Source organism: Gossypium hirsutum, chromosome D05 (assembly GCF_007990345.1).
Source record: "Gossypium hirsutum isolate 1008001.06 chromosome D05, Gossypium_hirsutum_v2.1, whole genome shotgun sequence".
NCBI classification, from domain to species: Eukaryota; Viridiplantae; Streptophyta; class Magnoliopsida; order Malvales; family Malvaceae; genus Gossypium; species Gossypium hirsutum.
In genome coordinates this window covers 47,751,492-47,773,360 of record NC_053441.1, presented here as the reverse complement: position 1 = coordinate 47,773,360, position 21,869 = coordinate 47,751,492, and the positions used below count along the sequence as shown (strand labels likewise).

The following is a 21,869-nucleotide window of genomic DNA, read 5'->3' as shown; positions in this document are numbered from 1 at the left end:
CGGAATGGACAACTCTAATGTAGATATTACTTTTTGATATATATTATATTCATCTTATTATACCTATTTATTATCCTTCAAAAAATCCCAAAAAAAATATTAAAAAAAAAGAAATGTTGGAAAAATAGTTGTGTTAAGTTTTTGTTCTTGCGCCGCACACAAATTATAGATTAGGGTTTATATCAAGTTACTCAATACCGTATCAATACTTATATAGTTTTTTTTATCGATATAGATACATATTGGTATCAGACTATTTTGAAGTTTTATTTTTGACTATTCACTATTTTAAAAAAATATTTAATATATGTATACAAAATATATTTATGTATTAAATAAATGAAAATAAATTAATTTCAAATATAAAATACTTATCAATAAATATAAATATTTATTACATTATATTTTGTTATGAGGAAGATGGAAGGGATAAATTCTAAAACTATACAAGAAATATAGTTTAATGTGCAATTGTATAAATGAACTTTGATTTTGTATAATTTTATACATGAATTTTTTATTTCATCCAATTCTTGTAAATTATTAACACAATTATTGATATAACATCATTTTATGTTTATATATTGCATACATAAATAATTATACTTATCCAATATAAAAATAAATTAATGTATTTGTTTCTTTAAATGTGTATGATTAAATAAAAAATATATACATAATATATATTATTTATTTCGATTAATATAAAAATAATAGCTCAAAAAATACATTGCTAATATAAAAATATATTATATATAATACATAATATTTATTTTGGTTAATTTGGTTAATTCCTTAATTTCAAACCAGATTAACTGACAACTGAAATTTCAAAAAATCATTAACCGACCTCCGATCGAACTACATTCGGCCATCAACTGATTAGCCGAATTAGATCGGCTCGGTCAATTAATTCGATTTTAATCGAACTATGAACACCCTACCACGTCCATAAATAGGAGGATAATATTTTTCAGCGTACTCAAACCCACGTCCTTATTCATTGGTAATATTGGCCAAGTCAGTCGAAATAAGACTCAGTTAGCTAATATCAAATTTTTATTTATACATCTTATAAATGATCTTCCACTAACGTTTTTAATGGTTTTTTTTTCTAATTATACAAAACAATTGATTAAAATTTTTATACATCCCAATTAATTTAAAAATCTTATCATTAGAATTTTAAAAAATTATCATTTAATTATTCAAGAGATAATAGTTATAAAACTTGGAGATAATAGCATATTTGATACCTGCAGTTTCATAGAATATTCAATGTGGTACTTGAATTATCAATATGTATTTTCTTTATGGTACTTGTATTTTCATAAAATGTCTAATGTGGTACCTACTTGAACTATAAATATATATTTTTATTATGGTACTTGCTCTTAACACTGAATTGCTAAACCAGTCAATAAAAATTCGACATATACAAATTTTTTTTCAAACAATCAAGTCCACATGGATAATATAATTATGTGAAAACCTAAATAAAACAAAAAAATAATTAAATTAAAAAGCAAATAACTAAACATATATTTAATAAAAAAGAAATAAATACTAAACTTACATAAACAACAAAATCATCATTTTCATTTAAATAAATGACCATCTTCATCAAAGAGTTTTCAATTTAAAATAATTATTTTGTGAACCCCATGTGATGGCCTGATGGTCAAAGGTGTTCACCGTTCTAGGTGTAATGTTAGTTTGAGTCGTGCTAGTTGCATTTGTTATTCAAATTTTACTCTGTTATTGTAATTCACCAACAAAAAATAAGATTTTTATTTAATTTTTAAATAATTTTTTAATTATCCATGAAAATGCACATTCATATAAGTTTAATATTTAATTTTTATTAACCATACATTCAATTATTTTTAAATTTAATTCATTTTTTTGTTTTTATACAAACTTTTGGGTTTTATTTAGCTTTTCACATTATTTTGTATTATCCATGTCGACTTGATGATTTTGAAAAAAAATGTACGTATCTAATTTTCATTGGTTGGTTTAACAATTCACTAATAGTGTTAACATCAATTTTTATAATAAAACATATATTAATAAATTAAGTAGCATTGGACATTTTCAAAGTACAAATACCACGTTGAACATTTTATCAAAGTACAAGCATCGACATTAACCCAAATTTTTTTTATAAAAAATTTAATTAAAAAATTAATAGAAAATTTATTTAAATAATATAATTTCATTTATTTTTTTTTAATACAATGTTTAGAACTAGGCATAATCCCTTCCCAACCTGTAAATAAAAGGTTAATGCATTTTAACGTATTCGAACTCATGTCCTCTTATATTGACAACAATACCCATACCAATTGAGCTAAAATTCAATCGGCATAATTTCATTTATTCTTAAACAATATAGTTTAACATTCAAATTTTAAAAATATAATATAATATAAAAATTATCATAAAGATAAATAATCTTAAAATTTGCATTATTTAATTAAAATTAAAATTAATCTTAAATATAAATAAATTTAATTAAAATCTCATATTTAAATAGTATTTATCTTAATATTAAAATTAAATTTAAAATTCATCGTAAATATAAATAATATTATCTTAATATTTGAATTTCTTATCATTAGATTTAAAAAAAAAAGAATTGTGATTATGATTATAAATTAAATTAAATAAAATTTTGTATCCTTGTAATATCAAACCTTAAGCTTTAAGAATTAATAAGAAATAGGTCTACTATCTTAGCACAGTTCTGTCTGCCGCCGCTGGCACGAGTTTTAGGGTTTTGTTTGTTTTTGGGTGTTTTCTTTTTTTTCTTGTTTGATTTTCTACGTCGTTTCAAGGACATCTTCATTCTATCAATTGGTAGATGTGAAGCGTTTTCTCTGGTTCTCAATCCCTGCAATCATGGAGACTGAATTAGCACAATTATCGCTTAATGAAGAGGAAGAAGAAATTTTGTAGATCCAAGGTGATCAAAGGACACAAACAGAGGTGGGAGATTATTAGCTTGTGGGTTGTTTCTTAACAGCAAGTATTATAAATTTTTCAGCTATGAAGAGTACTTTAGCAAATTTATGGCATCCAATCTGTGGGATGCAGATCCGAGATTTGGGGGAAAAAAGGTATCTTTTCAAATTTTTTCATAGCATGGATATGGAAAGAGTTTTGAAGGGTCTTCCGTGGACTTTTAACAATCATTTATTAATTTTAAGCAAATTGAGAAGAGCTGAAGATCCGCTAAAAATACCTTTGGTTTATGTGCCGTTTTGGGTACAAATCCATGAGGTTCCAATTGGTTTATTCTCTAAGAATTTAGCGAAGCTTTTGGGGAACTTTATTGGAGTTTTCCTAGAGTATGACGGTTCAGATTTGGGTAAGGAAAATTGCAATTATATGAGAGTTAGGGTGCAGATTGATGTTAGGAAGCCATTGAGAAGAAAGAAGCAGGTTATGTCTGGTGGAGTATGCTCAAATGTCAAGTTCAAATATGAACGTTTATTGCTATTTTGTTTTTTTTTTTGTTTTCGATTGGGATACAATGACTATTATTGCGAGACAAAAATGATGATGGGAAGAGATCTCACAGAGATGGGTTGGGACTTATCTTTACGGGCCCATTCTGTAGAGCTCTATCAATGAATAGTATTTGGCTACGAGAAGGGGAGGGGGACAGGGAAGGATGTTAGATAGAAAATAGATTAAGGGGGCTGAGCCCAAGGAATGGGGATCCAAAAGGAAGTATGAAAAAAACAATTGATCCTATATTAGGGTTTAGCTCAGGGAAATGATCAGCTACGGATAAACAGAAAGAAAAGTTATGGCCCCATAAGACGAATGCATTAATGGATCATGATTTGGAAGATGAAGCTGTAATGGGGGAGGAAGGGAAAAAACGAAATAGAGGTGAGATGGAAGGTGAAAATCTATTATCATCGGCGATTACCAAGAGGTTAGCTGACCGGACGCAATGAAAATCATAAGCTGAAACGTCCGTGGTTTGGGGAGTCAACAGACGGTTAGAAGAATTTGGTATTTATTGAAGATAAAAGCTCCCGAAATAGTCTTCTTTATGGAGACAAAACTCAGCAGAAAGCAGATGGAACTAGTGCGTAAGAGATGTCGGTATCTAAATGGTATTGAAGTCGATTCTGAAGGTACAAAGGGAGGGTTATGTTTAGCATGGAGAACTGATGTGAATGTAATTCTTCGTAGTTTTTCTAAAAAACATATTGATGTGTTAGTTGAAGATAATGAAAGAGGAGCAAAATGGAGACTTACTGGATTTTATGGATCTCCATACATACAGGATAGGATTGATTCATGGGAAACTTTGAAGAGCTTAGCTACAAGAGTGGACATTCCTTGGTTGGTTTGCGATGATTTCAATGAAATCATGTATGAATTTGAAAAAAGAGGAGGATTACCCAGATACGAGAGAAGAATGGAATGTTTTCGAAAAACACTTGAAGATTGTCAATTGTATGATGTGGGGTTTGAGGGAAGCTGGTTCATATAGGAGAGAGGTAATCTACCAGAGACGAATATACGAGAATGGCTTGATAGAGGAGTTGCTAACATAGGTTGGATTACGATGTTTCCAGAAGTGAAGGCCCAGCATCTTATCCACTCGTTCTCAGATCATTGTCCTATTCTCATCAATACTACTGAAAATGCAGTGAAAGTACGGAATAGTAATTTTAGATTTGAAGCTTGGTGGCTAATGGGGTATTCTTTCATTGATGTGGTAAAAGGGATATGGGAGAAATCATCAGGGGAATTGTTGTAGAGGTTGGAGGGTTTGAAAACAGGATTAAAGGAGTGGGCTGGGGAAATTCAAATTAAGAGGAAGAAATCTAAACAGATTCTTACAAAAAAACTTGGGGAGTTGGTTGATGCTGAAAGGGATGATAAAATCTTAGATGAGCTGATAGAGACAAGAATAAATTTGAATTTTGAGATCAAAAAAGATGAATGCTATTGGGAACAAAGAGAAATAATAAATTGGCTAAAGTTTGGGGACAAAAATACAAAATTCTTTCATAGTCAAGCTTCACAGCGGAAGAGGAAAAATTCTATTCATAAGTTGGTGAACGAAGAAGGGAGAGAATTGGCGTTTCTGCAGGATATTGAAGAAGCTGCGCGGTATTATTTTCAGAATCTGTTCACGACTGGAGGAAGAGGAAACAATGATTGTATACTATCAGGGATTGAACGATGTATTCAAGTAGAAGGCAATCAAAATCTTACAGCACCATATACAAGGGAGGAAATCAAGGAAGCAATTTTTGATATGGGACCAAGGAAGGCTCCAGGGTAGGATGGATTTCCAGCAGTATTTTACCAGAAATGTTGGCAGATTTTGGGAGTAGACGTCATATCCTTTTGCTCCTAGATATTGAACGGAGATATGGAGGTTAGTCAAATTAATTCTACAAATATTGTTCTTATACCCAAAGTTAATAATCCCTTGACAATGACACAATATAGGCCGATTAGTCTTTGCAATGTACTTTATAAAATTATTGCGAAGGTAATAGCTAGTAAACTTTGAAACGTTATAGAAAAATGTATCGATGAGGCACAAAGTGCTTTTGTGCCTAGTTGGTTAATCTCAGACAATGTGATGCTAGCATATGAAGTACTACATAAATTAAAACAGAAGAGACTGGGTAAAAAAAGATTTATGGCCGTTAAACTTGATATGAATAAAGCTCATGACAGGGTTGAATTAAGTTTTATAGAAGAACTCATGATAAGAATGGGGTTTGATCTTAAATGGGTAAGGGCCATAATGAAATGTGTTTCTACCGTTTCCTACTCTGTAGTTATCAATGGACATTGCAGGGAAAAATTTTTGCCCACCAGAGGACTGAGACAAGGTTTAGCCCATTTTTATTTCTTTTATGCGGTGAGGGCTTATCGAGCTTACTGAGACAAGCAATGAGAAGAGGCACCTTAAAGGGAGTGAGGGTTAGTAGGAATGGGCCACAGGTTTCCCATATTTTATTTGCCGATGATTGCATTTTGTTTGGAGAAGCAACAAGCGGGAGTGGCAACATCTTCGAGGAAATTCTGGATGAATACAAAATTCAGTCGGGACTGTGTGTAAACTTTGAAAAATCTTCAGTATTTTTTAGCAAAAACACGTTGGAAGAGGATAGAAGACAGATTGTAAATTTGATGGGGGTCCGAAGGTCTAGTGAACCATAAAGATATTTGGGGTTACCCAATATGGTGGGTCAAAGGAAGAAGGAAGCTTTTCAAGGTCTGAAGGACCGGTTCAAAAAATGCATCGACAATTGGAGCAATATATTTCTATCACAATGAGGTAAATAAGTTTATGTAAAGGCAATTCTACAGGTTATTCCAACCTATTCGATGGCTTGTTTTCTATTTCCTAGAACTCTATGTGATGAGTTGGAAAGTATTGTTGCTAAATTCTGGTGGCAGAAAGGAAAAGGCAGAAGAGGAATACATTGGTGCACTTGGAAAAATCTCTCTTCATTAAAAGAAAATGGTGGGATGGGCTTTCGAAATTTTGGTCAATTTAATAGTGTTATTAGCGAAGCAAGGTTGGCGTCTCATTAATTACCCAAATTCTTTTTTAGCCAAAATCTTAAAAGCAAAGTATTACCCGTACTCTAGTTTCTTAACTGCGAAGCTGGGAAATTTACCTTCTTTTACTTGGAAAAGTATCTGGGCTGCAAAGGGTCTTCTCCAAAAAGGGATGTGTTGGAGAGTGGGCAGAGGGGATAAAATCTCGATATGGAAAGATTGCTGGATTCAGGGGGTTGACAAAATTGATACACATAACAGAACAAACAGAGGTGAAATTGGGTTAGTTTCGGACCTTATTGATTAATCAAACAGAGAATGGAAATTGGAATTGGTTAATAATACCTTTCAAGAGGACATTGCTCAGAAAATTCTTCAGATTCCCTTCACAGAGATTGAGCATAAGGATTTCCAGGTTTGGAAAGGAGAATTATCTGGTGAGTTTTCGGTCTGCAGAGCTTATAAACTATTACAAGATGCTAATCTAGATCCTAGAAACTATTTATTACAGACCGAAACAAAAGAATTTTACAAGAAACTTTGGAGCCTATAGATACCATCAAAAATTGCATTTACAATCTGGTGGATCTCTTGGGATTTTATTCCAAACTTTGCTAATTTCAGAATCAGGAGAGTTGTTACAAATGACAGATGTCCCCAATGCAGATCTGAAGTTGAAGGAAGCCTCCACGTCTTTCGAGATTGCCCTATGACAACTGAAGTATGGTATCTGTTAAATTTCTCATGGATTATGAATAATACGAGTCAATCTATGTGGGAGTGGCTAACCTGGGTTTTCAAGAGGAGTAACAGCTGTCAATGTCTTCTTTTCTGTTATGCGTTGTGGTGGATATGGTTCTCCAGAAATCAATATATTCACGAGAGGAAAAACACAACAGGAAGGGCTTTAGTACTTAATATTTAAAGATACATGGCAGAACAGGAATGATTAAAAGCTTTAAAGAATAATGAGAGTATATGCAGAAGCTATGGAGTACAAGAGGACATACCGAGAGTCAGGATCCTTTTTGATGCTGTGTACGACAACAAAACTTTCAGATCAGCTTCCGACCTGGTAGGATGGAATCTGAGGGGAAACTTAACAGTGTTAAAGACAGTTATTCATAGCAATGTTCCTTCTCCTTTTGCGGCAGAGGCATATGCATGTTTAGATGGTACAAAGCTAGGGATTTCACTAAGAACCCACTCAGTAAAACTTATGGGGGATTCAAGAACAGTAATAAGGAAATGTCAGGAGACTACCACAGACAAATCAGCAATCGGAGCCATTATCAGAGATATTCAGAGCAAGAAATCTGATTTTCAAGAACTCATTTTTTAGTATATTCATAGATCAAAGAACTCATATGCTCACAGATTAGCAAAAAATGCGCTTGAAAAAGGAGAGACTACTTATCTGAGGGGAGAAGAACTGGATCGCCATAATTTTGCCTCGGTAGAAATTTGGCCAAGAAATCTAGATTGAAGATTTGATTCACAGAAGAAGAAATCAAAATAGATAGCAGAGTGAAGTATTAATGCCTTGGGGACTGCTGTCGATGGAACGTTAGGAGCTTTGGAAATGACGATTCAATTGATATTTTTGGAGTCCAGCTGTGTTTGATTTGACTGGGTTAGGTTTTGAATTGTTTTTTTAATTTCATTTATTGTTTCTCTAGTTCCGTTTAGTTAGAAAGAAGTTGGATAGTTTTCAATTTAGTTTTCTTTGACATATCTTTGGGCCATTGATTGGGCCGCCTGTTAGTTTTTTTTTCTATCTCAATAAAACCCCAGTCTTATTTTCAAAAAAAAATGTTTCTAATTATTTGATCAAATTTAAAAATGATCATAAAATATGTATGATTTTATTATTTAATTTAAAAAATAGATATATAATTTTATCAATTTTTAGAAAATCTAAATAAATATATATAAATGACACCCAGTTATTATATAAAATAAAAAAATTATTGAGAGAATTATTAAAATTGCTTAAGCCGGCCTGGCCCGGACAGATCATCATCAAATTCTTATAGGGATCAAGATAAACCCAACCCGCAAAGTCTTGTTTGTTGAATGCAAACTTTGCAAAGTCCATATGCTTTTATTTTTAGTTTTTTGGTTTTATAATTAGACAACATTCTGGAGATACTGTCGCTCTGTTCGCCGCTCCTATCCCTTCTCCTTCTTCTCTGTAAACTGTGAAGTCCAACCGGTAGGTGCAAGATAGCAGCCTCTCTACCCTTATGCGCATTTAACCTCCACTTCCATGGCCCTCACTTCCACTCTCCCTCTATACTCTCATCCCAAGGTAATTACACGCGCTCACTCTTTTTCGAAATCTCTTCGGTCTCTCGAAAGGTGAAGCTCACTCTATTTGTTTATATGTTTCGTTATTCTCTGGTTCTTCCGATGAAGCAGAGGCTTGGCCTTCAAGCGTTGGCTTCGGACCACGGCCGCTGTCTTGGTCATGATTCCGCTTGGTTTATTACTAGGAGACGTTACTCCAGGTCCAAGAGATTGGTGGTAGCGGCAGCGTACGGTGCGGAGGGAGGCGCGAGGCGGCGTGTTTACAGACAGTCGCAGGCGAAGCAGCCTCTCAGTAGTGCTCCGAAGCAGATTGCAACCTTTGTGGCGCCCGCTGGCGTTTTTATCGCCGCTACTTTTGGTATGGATTTCCGTTTCTCTTCTTCTCTAGTGGATGGTGAATTTGGAATAATGTAACTGATTGCATTCCTATTTATAAATTCATGAGTTTCGTCAATAATTTTGATGAGGTTGTTGAAATTCCCCAATTTGGTTGAGCACAATGAAAATTTACTAGCGCTCTGGTTTTTCTTGATTGCTTACTCAGGCCATAGCTATAAGCATTACATTTGTTAATGGCATTTGATTTTTAATCCGACTTTAGCATTTATTTTAGTCTTTAAGCCAACGTGTTGTCAGTTCTTATACCTTACTATTTCTTTCTGTTGCGCTAGGCATATGAATGGCATTTTGGAATCTTTCTTTTCCTTTTATTGGGGATGCGTTAGGCTTTGTATGGAATGTTTACACGAGTGCAGCACATATTCTTTGTTATGTTTATCCTATATGTACCCTAATTGATGTCTTCAGCTGACAGTTTTATGGAAATTGGTGGAGAAACTCCTTATGCCGAAGCCATCTAGGTCTTCATCTGTTGAAAATAAATCTCCTTCACAAGGAGTGAAGTGGTCTTTTGCCCCAGGAACAAATCTATTGTCAGGTGTTACTGCTAAGATTGATAGACAGTCAAAGCTGACACTCAATGAGTTTGCCAAGGAACTTAGGGCATTCAGCAGTGTTGATATGTCAGGTATGCTGACTGATTTTAGACTATTTCCATAGATAAAGTGAAGCACCTATTTTAATCCTATTCACTTTTCATGTCTGAGTTTAATGACGCAGCCACGAAAATCCAAGATGCAGTTAATGGACAGTAGAAATGGTCTACTAGTCTTTTAAAAGTTTTCATTGTGATGTAATTACTTTCTTTCCTTAGCATTGTTAGCAAGTTATCCAGTTGGATTTAAGATGCAATATATTTTTTACTGCATGTGGATTCATTTCATGTGAACGAAACATGATAAACCTTACTATACATTTTTATTAGGACGCAACTTTGGAGATGAAGGACTGTTTTTTCTTGCCGAGAGCTTAGGTTACAATCAGGTTATGCTTTCCTAGTCTTTATTTGACTATGTTGTTTTTTTTTTATTTTCTTTGTGTCCATTATTATGATTGAGGTGTTGTATCTTATCCTGTAAGATCCTCTTGTTGACTGTGTTCTGTACAAACTTTTCTATTTCATTATTGAAAGTTAGAAGCATTGGTGCTCCTTGCCATGCATTCTCTGAATGAGTACTTCTCCTTTTCAGATTGTTGAGGAAGTAAGCTTTGCTGCTAATGGAATAACAGCCAGAGGAATGAAAGCCTTTGATGGTGTTCTTGAAGCAAATATGGTATTGAAGACCCTTGATCTTTCAGGCAATCCCATTGGAGATGAAGGAATAAAGGTCAGCCTAAATTTGCCATTATATAACTGACAACTTTACAAATAGTTAAATGTCCCTGTCCTCCAACATTGAGGGCTCAGTTATTTTATATGTAATAATAGTAAGATGAAAGAAGTTGCTCAATCAACATAAATTTTCCTTTTGGTACCTAATGTGTATAGGGATACATCTGTTTATTTAGAGACTCCTTGTTCTTTCATATCCCTTTCTGCTATTGTATGGTTACTAATTTTCATTCTTATAAGTTTCCTATAAGATCATCTCTGCAGCTTGTATTTGTTTTTCATTTGATAATGTCATAATGAACTATAATGGGATGGAAGTTCATACTTGGAACCTTGATAAAAAAATTGCCTATGAGCAAGTTCTATATTGTTTATAATGGAAATAGTAAAAACATTTTTTCCCTACTTCTAAATCACCTTATAATGAGGTAATCTTTAATTTAAGGTGTACTTGTAACCGTTGATGAATTCTTTTAAATTGTCAAGCAGTCTAATACTAATATAAATTACATGCATATGGTGATGTGGAATTCTTTTCTGCACGTCTTCATAACATCGATACTTTAGAAATCTAATCTGTGGTGATTTTATTTATTTATTTGTTCTTAGAATATCAAGAAGTATTTGTTTGCTATATGTAGATTATGAACTTCTGTAATTTTGTAGATAGAAGTACTGAATTAATTGCATGAATGTTTGAATCCCAGTGGATGTTGTGATTTAGTTGGGAGCATTGCTAAGCATAGAAGCTGTGTAATGTACTTTCTAGTTTGTAGCATATGCTTTCCCAAACAAGGGCACCTAATGTTTCAAATGTCATCACTAAAGTGCAATATATATAAATATTGTTTGTGCCAACGTTCTGTGGATTCACATTTTTGCTGAGAATTTTGTTAATGCTTCAGTGTCTATTATAAATAATCTACCTTCGCCTGCAGTGCCTATGTGATATTTTGGTGAATAACACTGGCATTCAAAAGCTCCAGCTAAACAGTGTTGACTTAGGGGATGAGGTTAGCTTTCTGTTAATATCCACTCTGTTATCCATGGAATTTCTTTGTGAAGAGGTAAAGGCCTTTGCAGTGGAGATTTACTTTAATGGTGAATCACTACCCTATGCAGGGTGCAAAGGCAATTGCTGAGTTGTTGAAGAAAAATTCAACCTTACGTGCCCTTGAACTCAATAACAATATGATAGACTATTCTGTAAGAAATTACGTTGCCAATTTCTTTAGATCATTGCTTCAAATTTAATTAAGCAAGTGGCATTTATTCTTTTTTCTCTGTTTTTATGGAATGGAGATAGGGATTTACAAGTTTAGCAGGAGCACTTCTTGAGAATAAGACTATCCGCAATTTTCACCTAATGTAAGTTAAAGTCTTCCAGTTTTTGTATTCTAAAACCATCTTGAGTTTTTTACGTAATAGTTTATGTCTCAGTAGGCTGGATGGCATATGCACCTTCCATTCTTGAACTTTGTTTTGATTAAAAGCAAATATCTGCTTAAGTTTCTTTGTACATCTGGGTTTTTTTTTAACCAGCATATGAAAAACTTTCTGACATAATGTTACTGTTCAAGTGGTAATTATGGTGGTGCTCTGGGGGCTAATGCATTGGCCAAAGGACTTGAGGGGAACAAGTCTTTACGGGTACATTTCCTATTCACTTCAGCTACTGTTTGTTCTAAACTACATGATGAAAGGCTACTGGTTTTGACACCTTTATCCATTGATATAATACTTCCATTTTAACATTACTTCTGGTACTTAAGTAATAGTTTGGAGCATTGGAGACCTTTGCATATATTGGATGAAATGCTTTTGTGATTAGAGTGGTCATTTTCACTAAGTAGTCATATTGGCAGTTGATAAGCTCTGTTACATGGTTTCGGGCATTTAGTGTCAGTGTATCAGTGTCAACATGACACAAGGCTGGTAAGAGTATGATTTACGTGCCTGACATGGCTCTGAACTTTTGTATGTATCTTTTTGCCCTTTGCTTAGTTGCTGTTGCAAATGAAAGAAGGAAGAACTGAAGACAAATGTAGGGAGAGTAAATTTGTGACTGTGTTGTCATACTGAGAATAATAGGAGAATGTTGATGAAGAACAATAAAAGGAGAGACTAGGGCTTTCTCTTAAATTCATAATAGGGTTTCAAAATGGAGTTAAATGTTGGGCCTCAATCCTTTTCAATTTTGGCATCTGTAAATTGGGTTTAAATTGATATGTTTCAGTCTGATCCAAAAGGCAAAAGTACTATGTCTTGGGCCATTTATATCTGGAATATTATTTGAAATGCTAATAAGAAAGAAAATGAGAGAGGGATACAAGTTAAGTGTGCATATTTACAAGATAGTGCATTTTTAAGGATTTTCATTTTCTTTATTCTTAATTTTCAACTTCACAAAGCAATTCATGGAACAAATAGTTAATTTTTTCTTTTCATTCTTCTGTTTATCATACCAAACACACTAATGGAAAGAAAAAAAAATCTTTCTATTTTTTCTCTAATTTTTTATTTTTCAATTTTATTCACTCTACCAAGTAAAGGCTAGGCATTCAAGGAAAAAAAAAGAGAGGATAATATTGGGAATTCCAAAGTAGGAAAGAGGACAAAGAAAATTGGACAAATGGTTATATTTTATTTGTTTGTGGATCTATTATACAGTGATTGTAATTTGTAATTCCTTGAGTTTTTTTTTTCAGGAACTTCATTTACATGGAAATTCAATTGGCGATGAAGGAATTCGCTCCTTGATTTCAAGCTTATCTTCACATAAAGGTTTACATTTGTTATATTGACTTTTTTTTTGGTGCACGCATGTGTTTGTAGTCATTGGCTTTTATCTTTCCCTGCCTATTGCAGCAGTTCATCTAACAAACATGTTCTTTCTAGGAAAAATTACCCTACTGGACTTTGGGAACAACTCAATAACGGCAAAAGGTGCCTTTCATGTTGCGGAATATATCAAAAGGAGCAAGAACTTGCTATGGGTGAATCTTTACATGAATGACATTGGTGATGAGGTATTCAATAAATTAACAGTTAATATACCAAGTTTTCACTAGTAGGTTTTTCATTTATAAGAGCTAAACAGTGGCAACCCAGTTATGGAATATATATATTTTAATTGGATGTTTTATTTGTTCGACCTTGTTTAGAATTACACTTGTATACTTGGAGTTAAACTTCATTGGTACAAAATTTTGAAAATTTATCAGGGTGCAGAAAAAATTGCTGATGCTTTGAAAGAAAACCAGACAGTAACAACCATAGACCTGGTGAGAATAGAATGCTTCGTTAATTTCTCATGTAATATATTTTGATATTTAATTATTTTTGGAGCATGTCTCTTTTTTGAGATAATATTTGAAGCATGTATGATGCAACTATATGAAGACAATAATTGGTTTCTACTGTCGTAGGGTGGAAATAATATTCGAGCCAAGGGAGTTGGTGCGATAGCTGAAGCCTTAAAAGATAACACTGTCATTACAAATGTGAGTCTTTTCATCATTATGATCATCTTTTTATCATGCCTCCCTTTTTATACTCCAATCGGGACGATGGCCTGATTGACTCCTGTCTCACTTTCTCCCTCATCTGTTCAGTTGGAACTTGGTTATAATCCCATTGGAGCAGATGGAGCAAAGGCTTTGTCTGAAGTTCTTAAATTCCATGGAAATGTAAAAACACTAAAGCTTGGTTGGTGTCAGGTAAATTCACATCCATAAACCTCTATAAAAACTAATTTCAATTATCTTATCTTTTATGTATAACAATGCAAAATGGGATCTCTTGTAGATAGGACCAAAGGGTGCAGAGTTTGTTGCAGATATGTTGAGATATAATAATACCATATCAATTCTGGACTTGCGAGCAAATGGACTTAGAGATGAAGTTTGTACCTGCTGATACACCATATTTTTTCATTAAACCACCATATACAATGAATCTTAGTATTTGCTTTGTTATACATGTATTTTGCAGGGTGCAGCCTGTCTGGCTCGCAGCTTGAAAGTGGTTAATGAAACCTTAACTTCACTTGACTTGGGATTCAACGAGATTAGGGTAAACTTCGTTTATCCTTGTTAATATTTATATATTTCATGATTTTCTGCATACTGCATCATTTGACTTGAGGTTTTATGTAGGATGATGGTGCTTTTGCCATTGCTCAAGCACTTAAGGCCAATGAAGATGTCACAGTAACATCGCTCAACCTTGTGAGTAACTTTCTTACAAAATTTGGGCAGGTAATTGTTATTTCTGACCTGAAATCCATTGTATCTTCTGCGTCATATTTAATCTGACAAAATTCTGGCTTTTTTCACCTTCTCTTTTGGCAAATGCTATTTTCATGTTTAGGTTCCTTATTCATTTCTGGTTTGTCTCTAAGTTGGTTGTTTTTCTTGATATCATGCAGAGTGCATTGACAGATGCAAGAGATCATGTTTACGAGATGAGTGAAAGGGAAGTCAATATTTTCTTCTAGGATTTCTCTTTATGGAGAGAGAGTTATGTCGACAATCGGATTTTTGGTATAATTCTTCATTTGGTATGTATCAGTGAGAACTCCCAACTTTTGTGTTAAAATTCTTTAGCTCTAACCATCAAACTGAGGTACATACGGAAAATTTTTGACAAAGATAATACTATTTAGCTTCACTAATGGCATTTTGTTCCCGAACATTGTAGTTACAAGCTTTCACTCCATTTGCCCAAAATATGTTCTGTATTGTAATTGGTGAAGTAAAGTCTGTAATTTGAGGATTTTAATATCATAAAATTTTGTTTGCTTTTAATTCAGCCTTTTACCTTGTTGAACAATTTAAAAATGCATGAAGTGAAAAATATCTGACCAAAGACATGTGGCATTTGTTAATTCATGTACCCCATTAAATGTTGGTATTATTTTTCTGTGTCATAGTCTTGTTGTTTAACTTGCATATTTATATATATTTTTGACATGCTAATAGTTCATGTTGTGCAGATTGAACCTATGGATGATATGGAGTTTTGATTCTCTTCTGAGGCGGAAATTGTTGGTCTCTAAATTAAACTTTATACTAGCTTATAACTGGTTGAAAATACAAATACATTAAACATAAGTTGGTAGTTCTAGTGCTATATCTTGGTCGCAATTGCAGACAAAAGTAAATATTGCCCATTTTCAATTAATCAGAGAACGAGCATTGGTGGCATGAAAAAAAAAAGGAAAAAGAGAAAGACCATTATGAGCAATTGAAGTTTCTCCGGATGCGGCAAAATTAATTTTGTTTTTTGAATTGAGTTATGAGAATCATGTGCTCTCGATTTATTTTTACCCGAAAACCAGATCTTTTTTTTATTTTTTTGATGGTGGTGTAGAAAATGATTTAGAGAAATTTCTTTTACTAAATTCCTGAGCCTTCCTTTCCCTCTGTTTCTTATGGTTATAAACTTCCTCCAACTTTTGTACTCGATCAGATAAAACAACGAACTCTAGGATTTTTGTCCCTCTAATTAGCATCTTAATTTCATCATTTAGTTCATCTTCAAAATGGATGCGTATTTCTTGCGTATTTCTTTCTCATTTAGCATAATTTCACGAGCATACTTGTTGAGATGCACAAATCTCTCTCGTATTCGGTTATTGATTTGTTTCCCACTTTAATTTAAGAAATTCTTTCTTTTTCTAATCTAGGTATCGTTTGCTATTATACTTCTTTTTAAAATCAAATTTGAAGAAGTCCCAATTAACATTGTCTCTCGGTATCACCACTGTTAATGTTGACCACTAACTGTAAGAGTCATCTGTAAGTAACGACACATCACATCTAAGATAGTCACTAGGAGAGTAGGCCATTTCCTCGAAAACTCACTGGAAATTTTCAAGCCAATATTTAGCTTTAGTTGGACCATCCCGTTCTACCTTGAAACTCTTTAGCACCACATTTTCTAATTTTATCAACATGAATCTATCGACTCGTTTCAATTGTTTGACGAGGTGGGGGTGCCACAGGAGGTACAACAGGGGGTGGAGGTTGTTGAGCCATAGGGTTGGTTCACATAAATTTCGTGAACCACTGACCCATTAAATCGAAGAAGACATTTTTAACTTCATATTCATACATTTGCGGAATCAGTAAACTACAACTTACTTCTTGCTCGGAAGTTGGGACATTGCTATTTACTTCATCACTGTTAGCACGATTAGATTCTGCCGACATCTTTTAAATCTATTAAAAAAGGGGTTAGATCGAATCAATTATTATCACACTATCACAGGTTTTTATGGTATGTTATTTCTACACTTTAACACGTTATGTTTAGTTCGATAATCAACTAAACTGTAGCTCTAATACCACTAAATGTAACACCCCTACCTTGTCTCCGTTGTCAGATTAGGGTTACAGAGTTTTATGTCTCATATAAAAACAATTAACATAATCAAACCACTCATTTATTAATTTAAATAACAACATTCAAATCTAAATTTCATTCAAGGAAAAAATACATTTACGGGCCTTAAATTGAGCTTATAGGCCCTTACAATTAGCTTGGAAACAATTAGGGACTAACTTGAAACAAAAAAAAATTACAAAAAAATTTAAAAATTTTGGAAATCGGGGTCACACGACCGTGTGGCCGAACCCAAGTCGTGTGGCCAAATCGTGTACAATTCAAAATAAGGGTTACATGGCCGTGTCGTAGGTCGTGTTCCAGACCGTTTTATTATTCGAAATAAGGTCACACGACCGTGTAACAGCCTGATGCTGTGTGGAGAAACCTATACTTGAAATAAAAAAAGGCACATGGCCGTGTGAGGAGACCGCGTGTGGCACATGGCCGTGTGACAGCCTGTGTCCTAGGCCATGTGCAATTTAAATAGCTTTTAAAACAAGGTAAAACTTCATCCAAACTTAGGTACCAAGCCAAACAAAAAACAACCATTTCCATACCTTCAAAACACATTGAAACATGCTTAAAACATATCAAGTCAATCAACCTAAGTGCCTAACCAATGTGCCTTTATTGACACCACAATTCAATTATCAAATCAAATCCACATTTCATACCAAACTAATTTGCATTCAAAGTTCAGAAGTCCATACATTAAATACATGCCAAACTTACCATTTCATCCAATCCATTCACATTCAATCTTAACATATTTCAAACACTTTCATAAAGTTTATATCAAGTAGCCAAAAAACAAATTTACATGGACATTTATATACCCAAAGCCAAAGACAGATACACAAACAAGCTCAAAAAACTTTATACCAACCTATGATGCAACACATGAAATAAGTATCCAAAACATATTCAAAACACACCTATTACATGCCATATAACCTTAAGATAAGCATGTCAAAATCTATCGATAAGTATCTGGATAGTGTGATCTTCAGATTGATCTGATCCCCCGATTCCAAAAAGCAATATCTACAAAGAAATAGGAACATGACACGAGTAAGCCTCTATAAAACTTAGTAAATTCAACGGTTAAAATGATAAAACTTACCGTATAAACATAGCAATTACATTAACAAGATTAACAACAATAAATCCTATCAACCATAATCATTCAACAAGTGAGTTTATACATATACATATACATATACATATATGATTTGAATAATATGTTCAATCACATGAGATCATTAATATCAAGTTACAATAATATTGAAAAATCATGCAATCCATCATGCAATCCATTATACAATTCAACTATCACGAGAAATTCGCCCGATGAACAATTTAACAGATATGAGTACGCAATTATCTATCCGAAACATACCAAAAAACTCAAACGAGCCAATCCAACCGAAAACATGCTTGGGCACCATGTGCCAAACTCGAAGCCCCTGGTAACACGCTAGAATCACTGTAAATATATACGACAGTCTGCAACAAATGCTAAACTTTGGTATATTTAATGGATAATAACAAATCAGGAATAATAATCTCATCACAAGTTAGTCTCGTACAGCGCGCAATATAACTTATTGGCATGCCAATTGTACTCTATCCTACGTTTATCTGGCTCAAAACACATCATCATTTAACAATGTTCAGAACAATTACTTTCTCAATTCACAATAGTTTATAACAAATTAATTATACCAATAATATTCAACAACCAATTTCACAATCAGTATATCATTTCAAATTATAATAAACTAAACTGAACAAACTTACTAGGGCTAGATTGTAGAGATAGTAAAAGTTCAGGGACTAGCCAACAACTTTTCTTTTTCCCTGGTTATCTACTTATTCTTGATCTATAAAATATTTATTTCAACTTATTAGCTTCAAATTCATATAATATTCAATTTAATGTATATGATTTTCTATTTACAAAATTTTCACATCTGCCCCAAACTTTTACATTTTATTCCATTTGGTCATTAAGACCAAAACAAACTTATTTCACAATTAAACCTTAAACCCCTTGTGCTGAATTTACTAGTGCTTTAAATAATTCCTTACAAGCTAAAATTTCACAAGAAAAATGTCCTATTTTCATTATTTTCAATTAAATCCCTAAACTTAAAAAGTATACAAAATTACTCTACAAAATAATTCTATTTAACAATCAAGCTTAATATTCTACCATTAAACTTCAAAAACACACCAAACTCATCAATGAAATCTTCCAAAACATTTAAAAATTTTACAAATTAACCCCTGTGTTAGCTAGATTAAACTAAAACGATTACAAAAACATAAAAATTACTAAAAACGGAACCAAAAATCACTTACATGCACCCAACCTAGCTTGGCCAAATCTTTTTCTTCAACAAAGGTGTTTTCCCCTTTAATTTTCGGTGGTAGCATGAAGATGATAATTTTTTTACACTATTTTTAGTTTATGTTAACATAATTATTATTTTACTATTTTACCCTTACAAATATAACTTAATAACTAACCAAACTTAGTCTATATTTTTCCACTAACTTTCTATATGGTTTAATTACCATACAAGTCCATCAACTCACATTTCAATAACCATTTAACACATTTAACTATTAGAACTAACTTTTTAAGCTTTTCCTATTTAGTCCTTTTTACTTAATTAACTATCTAAACATTACAACTTCTTAACCAAATTTTAATACGACTCTAATGATCTCGTAAATATTAAATAGTTAATATTTACGAACTCACTCGTTAGAATTGTGGTATCAAAATCACTATTTTCGACACCATTGGAAAACAGGTTGTTATAGACATTCATACGCAGGTACATATGGGCATACTCTTCAACATAGATCTGTGGCGAATACCTATCCTTGGTGGATAGTATCTGTAGGCGAAATTCTAATACCTGGCAAATACCTTACTTCATTGTTTTCACAAAGAACTCTTGACTTATCAGAACAGACACTTTCCTTCGAAAACATGATCTCTACCACACTTACTATTCACATCTCAGACATATTGATGGGCTAATACTTATATATCTTCCGAACTTAATTTCACTAGGGTGGATTCTACATGCCAAAGCACAATAACTTAGCAGATATGTTACGTACTCCACACAGTTTCTAGATGCAGATTTACCACTTAACATACAAAATTATCAAAAAGTCTTAATCAGCATTTCTTTCTCAATTGTAGACATATACAACATGCAACAAATCCTGAATTCAAATTTTCTTACCTTTTTACCGATCTTCCTTATGCTAACATCGGATCCCTTATTCACTTAATGGAACAAATATCTCAATCATTGTTGTTTCGAAAACATACGTGTTCCCATGAGTTCAAGGCTCTTTACTATGGTTTACAATTAAATGTCCTACCGAAGGCAGCGCCCATATCGCCAAGCTGGTTAGCAACTAACATGCCCTACCAGAAACCTAACATTCATGCCAATTTGGTTAGCAACAAATATGCCTTACTAGTGGCCCATCTTATTTGCCCAACTCGTTAGCAACTAATATGCACTACCAGTGGCCTTTCACATCTGGATATCGAGTTTGCACATCAAGGCAGTAGTGTCTGTTTCCAGTCACATACATGCACATGCATATGATTACATGTAGAAGCTTACCACATTCCAAGAGCTGGTTTTGCCCGAGTTCTTAACCTGTAACTATGATAACCAAAACTTAACAATATACAAAGACTCAAAGAATTCATAGACAACTAGCACAAATTGGAATACTCACAAAAGACTTAAATGGAGTTGGTTACACCAAAACTTTCACTACAATCCACACATTTTTCTTATTATTCAAACACTAGCTGGTTCTTCTCCAACAACGGACTTCTTCTTAGATGGTGAAAACCCAGAGTAAGAATAAGGTCAAAGAAAGAAAAAGAAGAACCCCCTATTATCAAAACCTCACTGATATTTATGGCTCACACAACTCGCACAACTTACACATTGCTACCATACAAAGTTGACTCATTACTCTATTGTGGCCAACATAATAAATTTTAAGCAAAACCCACCTTAAACATCTAATGCACTCTAGTCAATTTTTAACTATATCTTAACAATAAACCAACTAAAATTGTACAATAAACACACATGCTCAAACAGAAAACTATCGGGCCCACAAGCCTACAGTCCACCATTAGAGGATACAATTATAAGGATCCGTCACGCAAAACTTACCAAGAGAATCTGCCGATTGGCGGGTTCCCCCAATGACCATGCCAAGACATATTAACCTATTCTTTTCCAAAAGACAAATCCCTCATTCAAGTCATTATAGACCTACCTGATTAGCCAAATAGTCCACTAATCATGGCGCGACAACAACCACTTAACACCACACTGACGGATAGGGCGTAAATCAGCCTTCTCTGGCTTATACTTAACCAACAATTTGCCCATACATAACACCAACAAGAACTACGCCAGACGGGATGTTACAAGAGATCCGCTGGATGCTCCGTCTAGGTTAGATGTAATATGTCTGTCAACACCATTGTAGAATATTTAGATTTGGAGGCATGCTTGCAGTCCGTGGTGCGGATACTTTCTTAACATTTTGAAATGCTCTCAGGCCTCGTAATGGATTTCACCTTCATATTGTTTAAAATTAGTTATTTCTCGCCGAAGTTGAATGGTTCAACTAATCGAGAAAAATTTATAAAGAAATGTTTCTGCTAGATTGTTCCATGTTCTAATGGAACCCAGTTCTAATGAGTCTAACAGATCGACTGTGTTGTCACATAATGAAAACATAAAAAACTATAGCTGTATAGCATTGTCAGATACTCCGTTATACTTGAAGGTATCGTATAGATGAATAAACCGCTTCA

The 21,869-nt window shown here is 33.5% G+C and overlaps 1 protein-coding gene, 1 long non-coding RNA gene and 1 other non-coding gene across 7 annotated transcripts; 2 read left to right on the top strand and 1 right to left on the bottom strand.

Annotated features, from left to right (window-relative positions):
- Positions 1 to 2,647: 2,647 nt before the first annotated feature.
- LOC107903696 (uncharacterized) lies at positions 2,648 to 8,237 on the bottom strand. Of its 3 annotated transcripts, none has more exons than XR_001685893.2 (5): positions 7,566 to 8,237; positions 7,345 to 7,413; positions 6,901 to 7,271; positions 6,675 to 6,777; positions 2,648 to 2,896 (listed from the first exon to the last, which is right to left on the bottom strand). It is a non-coding gene; the product is annotated as an uncharacterized lncRNA (long non-coding RNA). The 3 variants fall into 3 exon arrangements; XR_001685894.2 differs by lacking the exon at positions 2,648 to 2,896 and adding an exon at positions 5,196 to 5,388; XR_001685897.2 differs by lacking the exon at positions 2,648 to 2,896 and adding an exon at positions 5,871 to 6,072.
- A 375-nt stretch (positions 8,238 to 8,612) lies between these two features.
- Positions 8,613 to 15,934, top strand: LOC107903697 (NLR family CARD domain-containing protein 3). 3 transcript variants are annotated; one of them, XR_001685898.2, is made up of 19 exons: positions 8,613 to 8,866; positions 8,977 to 9,223; positions 9,680 to 9,892; positions 10,190 to 10,248; positions 10,455 to 10,592; positions 11,536 to 11,610; positions 11,720 to 11,803; positions 11,904 to 11,965; positions 12,178 to 12,247; positions 13,306 to 13,381; positions 13,496 to 13,626; positions 13,822 to 13,881; positions 14,026 to 14,100; positions 14,212 to 14,316; positions 14,405 to 14,500; positions 14,591 to 14,671; positions 14,755 to 14,856; positions 15,027 to 15,158; positions 15,594 to 15,934. XR_001685898.2 is itself a non-coding variant. In XM_016829840.2 (18 exons), the coding sequence occupies exons 1-18, from the start codon at positions 8,825 to 8,827 to the stop codon at positions 15,093 to 15,095; spliced, it is 1,785 nt and encodes a 594-aa protein (XP_016685329.1). In that variant the 5' UTR covers positions 8,618 to 8,824; the 3' UTR covers positions 15,096 to 15,934. The 3 variants fall into 3 exon arrangements, 1 of the variants encoding a protein (XP_016685329.1); XR_001685899.2 differs by having other exon boundaries at positions 8,618 to 8,866; positions 15,580 to 15,934; XM_016829840.2 differs by having other exon boundaries at positions 8,618 to 8,866; positions 15,027 to 15,934.
- Positions 15,935 to 21,565: 5,631 nt separating this feature from the next.
- LOC121218034 (small nucleolar RNA R71) lies at positions 21,566 to 21,668 on the top strand. Its single transcript, XR_005914306.1, has one exon. It is a non-coding gene; the product is annotated as a small nucleolar RNA R71 (small nucleolar RNA).
- Positions 21,669 to 21,869: the final 201 nt, after the last annotated feature.

What these genes read in the sequence shown, in the direction of transcription:
- LOC107903697 (XM_016829840.2), top strand. Translation starts at nt 8,825, where the DNA reads ATGGCCCTCACTTCCACTCTCCCTCTATACTCTCATCCCAAG. An exon ending in CAGCAGTGTTGATATGTCAG is followed by an intron (nt 9,893 to 10,189) that starts GTATGCTGACTG and finishes CATTTTTATTAG; the next exon opens with GACGCAACTTTGGAGATGAA. An exon ending in GTGTTGACTTAGGGGATGAG is followed by an intron (nt 11,611 to 11,719) that starts GTTAGCTTTCTG and finishes TACCCTATGCAG; the next exon opens with GGTGCAAAGGCAATTGCTGA.